The sequence below is a fragment of the Vigna angularis genome, chromosome 7 (genome assembly GCF_016808095.1).
Source record: "Vigna angularis cultivar LongXiaoDou No.4 chromosome 7, ASM1680809v1, whole genome shotgun sequence".
NCBI lineage: Eukaryota > Viridiplantae > Streptophyta > Magnoliopsida > Fabales > Fabaceae > Vigna > Vigna angularis.
The window spans coordinates 30,295,851-30,306,073 of NC_068976.1; the positions used below are offsets into that span (position 1 = coordinate 30,295,851).

The window sequence follows — 10,223 nt, forward strand, 5'->3', positions numbered from 1 at the left end:
AATAAAAATAAAATTTTCTACTGAAACTTTAATTATAATTATTTATTACATTAAAAATAAAATATATTAATGTTGATGGTACTAAATCGATTATTTATCTAAGAAAATTATAATTACCATAATCAAATTTAAGTAACTTAAAGAAATTAAAATAAAATTATATTTAAATTTTAAAAACATAATTAAAAATACACTATTATATATGTAGTCTTTCCGGTATAACCACTTTTTCTTCCAACCTTAAGCTTCTTTTCAGGAAAAAAAGACACTACCATGGGATTAGAAACTACCCCTGCAACCTTTTTTTTCCAATTTATTCTCCAAAATTAAATTTAAATTTCATCACGATTGAATTTCCAACATTTCCAACATTGTGCATGAACTACAAAATTAATTTGAAAGAGATAGCACTGCATATTAACATTTGCTTTTCGAGGTTGGATTATTTTAAAAAGGAGACATGTGAACTTCAAATCACCAAATAACATTCATGATTTTTGCTTTTCTCAACTTTCTTTTATGCTTTAAGATTTTTTTCTTTGTACGCTGTAAAAGAGAAATCACTTTTTAAATATATTTATTCAATTTTTTAAGTAATAAATATGATATTATATAGTCATTAATACAAAACGGCAATAAAAAAGCTATTATATGTAAGTCCAAATAAATAAAACTCATGACACTTTATATCAATAATTCTGAAATAAATAAATTTGAGTGTAATGTTGGTATGGATTAGATGAGGGGATGATATTCGATAAAGAAAATGAGATAAAATGGATAAACGAAATTAAATTTAAAAGGTATTATAAATATTGAATTTGACTAAATTTTAGGTAAATCTAAAATTTTTAATTTTGTTTTTTTATGATATATTTGTTATCAGATTTAATAATAAAGTATATAAAGATCTAATTTATTATAAAAATAATTATTAATATAATTGACTGTTGTACCAACTAAAGGATAAAGTAAATGCACATAAAAACGTTTCACTCTTCTATGCCATGAATATTGTTAAAAAAGTCCTCATCATGTTTCTGAACATAATCCAAAGACAAAAGAAAATGACCTGAATATAGGCCTGACAAATACTGCTGTTTGCACAGAGGAGGAGAGGGGAGAGAAAAAAAGTTAACGACGTTCCTGTGTACTTAACGGAAGGGACTTGATTGAGATAAATTTTAGTAAGTGGGGATACAATAGACACTTTTTTAAAAGGAGAGACTTAATTGACACAACTCACCAAAACTGGGGACAAAATAAGCTATTAAACCTAAATAAAAAGGTAAATATATTTTTATCTTTTAATTATAACATAAATTTGTAAATATTTTTTGTTTAAAATTTGATTTTATTTAATTCTTTTATTTTTAAAAGTAATAGTTTCAATCCGTGATTAAATTATTTTTCATCTAACAAACGACGTTTCCCTTAAGCATCACACGTGTCTGTCACGTGTTTAATTTTTATTTTTTAATGAAAATTTAAATTTTAAAAAGAATAGCAGCCTTTTTGTAGGCAAAACTTGGAAGAGGACTAACCTGCGGAGGTCGTGCAATGCAGACGGCGACTTCAGCTTCGACCAACATCACCGACGACGGTACCATTGGGAGGTGGAGGTGCAGTGGTTGGGTTGCCCTTGGTAAACTTTCCTGGATGGGGCGTCAATGGCTTTCGATTTGGGGGTTTTTCGAAAACAATGGGTATAGTGGCGATGCTGGTAGGTTGTTTGGTACTAATCGGCACCGTCGCCGAGGTCCTAGCTGGAGGGGATGGCGCCATGGTGGTTGGTTCGCGATTTGTAGGAATAGAGGGAAGCCCATCGGCCAAAGATAGATATTGAACTTAATTTATTTTATGTAGAGTTACTCCCTCCACCACACACGGCTGTCTGCAACTCCCTATTTCTTTTTTACCCTTCAGATATGCGTTAAACGAATGTTAACAAACGGATGTTAACATTCATGCGCGGATATCGACATCCGTTTAAAGGACAAACACATGCCCCACATTTCTGTATCAAAGGCTTCATAGTGTCTGTCTGCTAGCACAACATCACCACCCCCATTTGCATAGCTTTTGCACTACAATGTTTGATTTTAGACATTTCTGATGTTATCATTGCAGGTATGCTGATGGATCATCTGCAAAGGGGTTCTTGGCATTGAGAACATCATACTAGGTAGGCAGTTCAAATGGGAAGGAAGAAAAACTGAATAATTTAACAGTTGGGTGCACAAAAGAAATGCTAGATGAGATAAACTTCAACGAGGAAACTGGTGGCATATTGGGGCTGGGCTATTTCAAGGACTCATTCATTGATAAAGCCAGTAGCAAATAAGATAATGGGGAGGTATAGGGTATTTTTAGAATAAAAATATAATGAGGAGGTGTAGGGAGTTCTTGGGGTGGTGGAGGGAGCAACACCTTATTTTATGTTGTGTATTTATGTTCATGTATTTATATTTATATTTCGTTTTTAAATTTTTTTAACTATTTATATATAAATTGTACTTTCTTTTTATTATTGAATAAGATACACAATTTTCATTCTTTATTTTCTCATAACATGGTATCAGGAGAAAATTAATTCTTCATCACGTTCTTCCGCAATCAATTCTGTTAATGCCCAGATTTTCATCTTCTATCTTTCGTTCTTAGCTTTCATGTCTTTTCTTCTCCTTCTATGGCTACTCCTTCTGTTACTCTCACATCGTTGCAAGATACAACACACGACTATTACATTCACCCTAACGAGAATCCTTCACTGATGCTTGTTTCTCTGATTCTTGAAGGTCACAATTATCATGGATGGGCTCGCTCGATGTTTATGGCACTACAAATGAGGAATAAATTTGGATTTGTTGATGGTTCCATTCCTTGTCCAGCTGATACAGATCCCATGGTTCCCGCATGGAAGCGTTGCAATAATCTAGTTTTATCTTTGATCAATCATTCTGTTTCTCATGAGATTGCTACAAGTATTATCTGGGTTGACTTTGCATCTACGACATGGAAGGATCTCAAAGATCGTTTCTCCCAAGGTGATTCTGTTCGAATTTCACAATTGCATCAAGATATTTATTCAATGCATCAATCTGACCTAAGTGTTACTACATATTACACTAAAATGAAGATTCTCTGGGATGAACTTTGCAATTTTTGCCCAATTCCTAAATGTCAATCTTCTGCTTCTTGTTGTGTTGTTTCTAAGACAATGAAGGAATATCGTGACAATGATTGTGTTCTTTGTTTTCTTAGAGGCTTGAATGATATTTAATCTGTTGTCCGCTCTCATATCCTTCTCATGGATCTCTTGCCTTCTTTACCCAAAATTTTTTCGATGATAATTCAACATGAGCGACAATTACAATCAGGAATTCTTCCTCAACCTTTAGTCATGGTGGCACAAGTTTCTCAATCTAAACCTTCTTTTTCTACCTTTAATGGTAGAGGTAAACCCTCTCCTACTAATGATTATGCCCGAGGAAAATCTTCATATCAAAGTTCTCAAGCTCGTTCCTCAGAGGGAAGGTTTAGTGGACCTCGAAAATGCACTCACTGTGGTAGGACAAACCACACCATTGATACTTGCTTTCTGATACATGGATTACCACCTGCTTTCAAATCCAAAAGAGTCCATAATGTTACCACAAATTCTTCTACAATAGTTCCTTCTTCTAATAATTCTCAGGCACAGTCACATTCCTCAACTATGGGACTTTCTCAAGAGCAAATTCATGATCTATTGACACTTCTTCCTCAATCTACTCCCACAGCCACACATTCTACCGATCTAGTGAGCTCTCATAATGCTTCCACTTTTTGTCAGGCTCAAAGTAATATCTATTCCCAATGGATTCTAGACACAAGTGCTACTGATCATATATCCAGTTCTTTGTCTCATTTTATTTTTCTTATCATAGAATCTCAACAATTACAATATCACTATCCAACATGAACTCTTCATTTGCTCATTTTTCTAGCACAGTTTCATTAGCCCACACCTTCCTTTACATATTGTCTTGTTTATTCCTAATTTTTCAGTCAATCTTATTTCAATCTTGTAAACTTAACATTTCTGAATTTTCCTGTGAAATACAGGACAAGTCAACCCTGCAGATGATTGAGAAAGCTGAAGAAAGAGATGGCTTGTATATCATGATAACTCCTGCACCCACACCCCTTGGTTCACCAACTGCTATTACTCCTGAGAACTCTATTGCTTGTTATACAATAAGACATAACTCTATAGATATTTGACACTATAGACTAGGGCATCCTTCTTTTTCTTGTTATATCAAATTACGCAACATGTATGCCACTTTACCCGATACAAAGTACACTCATTGTGATGTTTGTCATTATTCTAAGCAAAGAAAATTGCCTTTTCAATTAAGTACAATTGTTTCAAAAGCTCCTTTTTATTTAATTCATGTTGATATTTAGGGCCTATTGTACTTCTTCTGTTGATGGTTTCAAATCTTTCTTAACTATAGTGGATGATATGTTTAGATACACATGGATTAAATTGATGGCAAGTAAATCAAATACAATATCACAACTTATTGGCTTTGTTTCTTATATAAAAACACAATTTGGAATTGTTGTAAAAGTTGTTAGATCAAATAATAATATTGAGTTTGCAATGACAAATTTTTATAGACAAAAGGGATACAACATCAATTATCTTGTGTTGAAACACCTGAACAAAATGGAGTCGTTGAGAGAAAACATCAACACATTCTCAATGTTGCTAGATCTTTAATGTTTCAATCCCATTTGCCCATAATTTTATGCTCTTTTTCTGTTTGTTATGTTTTGCAACTCATTAATATTTTACCTTCCAAAGTTTTGACATATTTTTCTCCATCTCAGCTGTTACACAATGTTAAACCCGACATTACTTACTTACGAGTTTTTGGCTCACTTTGCTATGCTTCAACTCTTCAAGCTCATAGAACAAAAATTCAACCTCGTGCAAGAAAATGTGTATTTTGGTTTTAAAATAGGAGTAAAAGGCTACCTTTTGTTAGATTTCAACTCTAGGGAAATTTTTCTATCAAGGAATGCAATATTTTATGAAAACATATTTCCTTTTCTTACTAGTGACAAACATTCACCTATTGATACACAAAATCCTTGGATTTGGTCACAAAAATTATTTCATCTCCATGACCTCTTTTTTCAGAAGTTACTGATCAACCCTCTTTACCACCTACATCTCCTCCTTCTATTGTTCCAGACCCTGTTATGTTCTCTTCTTAACATGTTTCTGTTGAACCTGCCACTGCTACTCCACAAAGGAAATCAACGAAGCCAAAACATAAATCATCTTATCTGCAAGACTATCATTGAAACATGTTATCTACTTCTTCCACCACTCAGTCATCCACAGGTACCTTATATCCTATTTCTTCATATCTCTCATATGATACATTATCAATCTTTCCCAAGTTAATGAACCTAAAACCTATAACGAAGCCATCAAACATGATTGTTGGAGAAATGCCATGGATCAAGAAATTGCAGCTTTAGAAAATACCAAAACTTGGGTTTTGACTGATCTACCTTATGGAAATCAACATATCATATGTAAATAGGTATACAAAATAAAGAGGCATGCTGATGGGAGTATTGAACGATACAAGGCATGCTGATGGGAGTATTGAACGATACAAGGCAATGTTAGTAGTCAAAGGCTACATACAACAACAATGCTTAGATTACTTTGAGACTTTTTTACCTATTGTCAAACTCACAACAATAAGATTGGTTTTGGCTTTAGCAAATTCCAAACATTGGTATTTACATCAACTAGATGTAAATAATGCCTTTTTACATGGGGATCTAGATGAAGAAGTATACATGTCTCTTCCTCTTAGCTACAAAACAGAAAAACCAGCGCAAGTTTGCAAGTTATTGAATTCTTTATATGGACTCAAACAGGCCTCTAAACAATGGAATTACAAGTTGACAACTACTTTACTTTCTTTGGGCTACATACATTCAAAATCCGATTATTCACTTTTTGTCAAAAGTGATTCTACTCATATCACCATCTTACTTGATTATGTAGTTGATATAGTTGATGACATTCAGGAAATCCAAACCGTGAAGGCTCTATTGAATGCAAAGTTCAAGATTAAAGACCAAGGCCAACTCAAGTATGTTCTGGGCTTAGAAATTACAAGATCTCAACAAGGCATTACTTTATCACAAAGGAAGTATGCTCTAGAGTTACTAGAAGATGCAAGATTGTTGGGATGTCAACCTACTTCTACTCCCATACAGCTAGGCACAAAATTTTCCAAGATAGAAGGGAAACCTTATTCAAATGTGCATGCCTATAGAAGACTTCTTGGCAGGTTACTATATCTAACCAACACAAGACCATATTATGTTTTGTTGTTAGTACTCTCGGTAAATTTCTTTCCAATCCTTTGGAAGATCACTATGGAACAACAACAAGGATCCTGAGATATATCAAGAACAATCCAGGACAATGATTATTCTTTCCCTCCAACACAGAACATGCTCTCAAGGCTTTTAGTGATTCTGATTGGGTTGCTTGCCTTGACACTAGAAGGTGTGTGACTGGTTTTAATGTGTTCTATGGTGCATCCTCAATCAGCTAAAAATTCAAGAAGCAAGGTATTATATATAGATCATCAACCAAAGCATAATATAGAATCTTAGCTTCCAAACATGTGAAATTCAATGGCTTCTGTATTTGCTCCATGATTTGAAACAACCTCTACCACAACCAGTTCCTCTGTTTTGTGACAATCAATCTGCTATACAAATTGCACATAATCCAGCCATGCATGAGAGGACAAAGCATATTGAAATTGATTGTCATCTCATAGGGGATAAAGTTCAAGCTAGTGTAATTAAGCTCCTACCCATTTCTACTTCAGCACAACTTACATACATTGATACTAAAGTTTTGCATCCAGCACAATTTCAATCTTTGTTGTTCAAGTTGAGCATTAAGGATATATATGTTGCAGCTTGAGGGAAATATTTGATTTAATTTATTTTCCGTTCATATATGTGCATTTATGTTCATATATTTATATTATGTTTTTATACTTATATTATGTTTTTATATTGTTTTAAACAGTTGTATATATAAATTGTACTATTTTCTTATCATTGAATACGATACACAATTTTCATCTTTTTTTTTTCTCATAACAATGTTGTGTGACATTTTCTTTCATACTTCTCAACAAACTTTTGAATCAATAATATCTAACAGAATGAGAAATATTTATCCAAACTTGTTATAACTCACTATTCGAAAAAACATTCATCAATTGCTAGAAGAGATCGACGGGGAAATGGTCCTTTTGGAGCTTTCTTTAGGGAAACTAAAAACCTACGACAAGGACGAAATCTCGAAGTACAAATATTTGAGCTTTAGATTTTCCTCGAAGGATAGAGATAGTACCTGCATGCACAATACTCAACATTAATAAGAGCTACAAGCTCTTCTTTACATTATAAGAACTATCAAATACAAAATGGAAAGACGGAATGCGAATTTGGAACAAGGGGCTGCCGGAGCTGCCGTCAGAGTCCCACGACCACCGCTGGTTCCTCCTTTTCCAGCTTTTGCCTATCAAATGAGCCGCTGCTTTTTTTAAAACTTAAATTTTCATTATAAAAGATAAAGATTAAAGCACATGAATGTCTCGTCGACGTGTAAGTGTAAGCGTAACATTTAGGTGAAACACCCTTGGCCACTAGAGAAAAGAAATTAATGACGTTAAAAATATTGACTAAAATCATTGTTTTTAAAATTAGAAAAATTAAACACAATTAAAATTTCGAGAATGGATCATTTGCAATTTTTTTATATAAGTAAGGAATTAAAAATATGTTCAATCTATAAATAAATTCATTTTATGAATATTTTTTAAACTCATTTCAAATTTAAGAATTCACATTATTTAGATATAAATATAAGTAATATTTCAATTTTGAAATTGATGAGAAAAAAAGAATGTATATGTATACGTTCTCAAATTTATCCCTATTTTAAATCATTAAAATATTTATATTTTATTAGTTAATTTTCTTCTTATATTCACAATTTTCATTAGTTTTTTCTTTCATTTTATTTAAAGAACATTTCTTTTAATACATAATTCTTCATTTTTTCCCTATTGTATAACTCATTTGATATCCATCAAATTTACTTTTTCTTTCTTATCAAAATATCAATTACACATTTCTTTTCTTTGTGCGATATTTTTTAAATCATTTATTTCATTCTAACATGTATAAATCTTAATATTAGATTTTATGATGACTTATTATGGTGTTTGTAATTCACTCGCACAATAAGTGAAACAATGATACAATTATAGATATGATGAGACTTTTTATGCCGATTATCACTACAATGGCCATAACAAGTGGAAGTAGTGACAATTTTGTAATAAAATACAAGTTTATTATATTATTTTTAATGGCTTAATATCACTTTTGGTCCATATGTTTGTCTACTTTGTTCAATGTGAGATTCAACTTTTTTGAGTGTTTAATATGGTCTCGATTTTCGTAATTTTTGTTTAATTTGGTCCTTATTTCCTCATATGGCTCGAAGGAAACCAGGTTTTTCGATGGTTGGAGGCACCAAATCACTTTTTGGAGAGCTTGAAGGTCTACTAAGGCTTACAGAAGCACTCCTTTCTTCCTCTTGGTTTCTCCTTCTTCTTCCATGTCCTTTTTGTAAGCTTGAGCTCTACATGGAAATAGAGAATCAAACCTATCTTGTTGGTGTGATAGATGTAGCCACTAAATTCTCTTGTATTTTGTGAATGTTTTGATCATATATATATATGCATTTTCCTTCAAATGCTAGTTTTCTAGTTTCTATGCTTAATGCTTGTTGTAATGAGAATGTTCATAGCTTGGTTCGTGGTTCATTAAGTATTGGGAAATATCTTTTGAAACCTAGACTTGGAACAAGATACATAATGAAGCTAGTATCTAGGAATGAAGCTTGACCCATTAGCTATCTTAAATCGTAGATCTTAAAGTGGGTTTGTTTGTTAAGTCTTTAAGCCCTTATTCACTTTAATGGATTTGGGGGAGAGTGATTGAATGGATTTGAGAGGATTTGTAGGTAAATTATTTGTTTTTTATTTGAGTGAAATTTAGAGGTAAGTGAGAGTGAATTTGGAAGTAAATTTTTTTAATCTGTCACATGAATCAAATTCTACACTAATTCTCACAAACTTTACTTCCAAATCCACTCTCACTTACTTCCAAAATCCACTCTCACTTACTTCCAAAATCCACTCTCACTTACTTCCAAAATCCACTCAAATAAACAACAAAAAAATTAACATCAAATCCTTTCAAATCCATTCAATCACTCTCCCACAAATCCATTCAATCACTCTCCCAGAAATCCATTCAAGTGAACAGGGGCTAAGGGATTGACTCTTAGTGAGGAAACATAGGCTCTTTCACGTAAGTGATTAAGGCTTGAGTGTTATTTTGGTTTGACTTTAGTGTTTGGTGGAGACGAGATGAGTTTGCATTTTCACAAGAATGAAGCAAGTGAAATGTACTCCCAACAATATCGTTTCATACCATTTATGACCTTTTTCCATTCCAAAGTGTCTCCAACTCCCAAAGTTCAACCTTTATTCTTTATCAATTTATATTTTGCACATAATTTTTCATTTATGAATTATTCTTTAGTCTAGATGAGTTATTAATTGTATGATTATTTAGTATTAGACTAATCTCATATGAAACAATACTTGATCTTACCATTTTATATTGCTTGAAAGATTTGGTACGCTTGCAAATGAGTTAACAAGGGACAACCTTGAACCTTAATCCATGTTATTGTGTTTATCGAGTTTGTTTTACATTTTTACTGGTTCTGAAGAATTAAAGTGTTATGGTGATTACTGTTACTGTGAATGTAAATTGATCTTGTAATCATTATTTGTAACATCCCATTTTTTTGCTTGCTATAATCTATAATTAACACAAATTACACAATTAAAATAAAACTTTATTCCCCTCTTATTTGAAATCTGAATAATAAAAAAGAAACATTGTTTTACAAACATACTTTATTCAAAAGGAAAAACTTAAGACTAAAAGACTTCTCAAATATATTCCGATATTGACATTTCTCCTTAGTGCCGTGCGCCTTCCTCAACACCTCTATTATCATCTGCTTCCGT

The 10,223-nt window shown here is 32.5% G+C and overlaps 1 protein-coding gene across 1 annotated transcript; it reads left to right on the forward strand.

The window, feature by feature from the left end:
• Positions 1–2,689: 2,689 nt before the first annotated feature.
• On the forward strand, positions 2,690–3,283 carry LOC108336686 (uncharacterized). The gene has a single exon (XM_017573152.1). The coding sequence runs from the start codon at positions 2,690–2,692 to the stop codon at positions 3,281–3,283; it is 594 nt and encodes a 197-aa protein (XP_017428641.1).
• Positions 3,284–10,223: the final 6,940 nt, after the last annotated feature.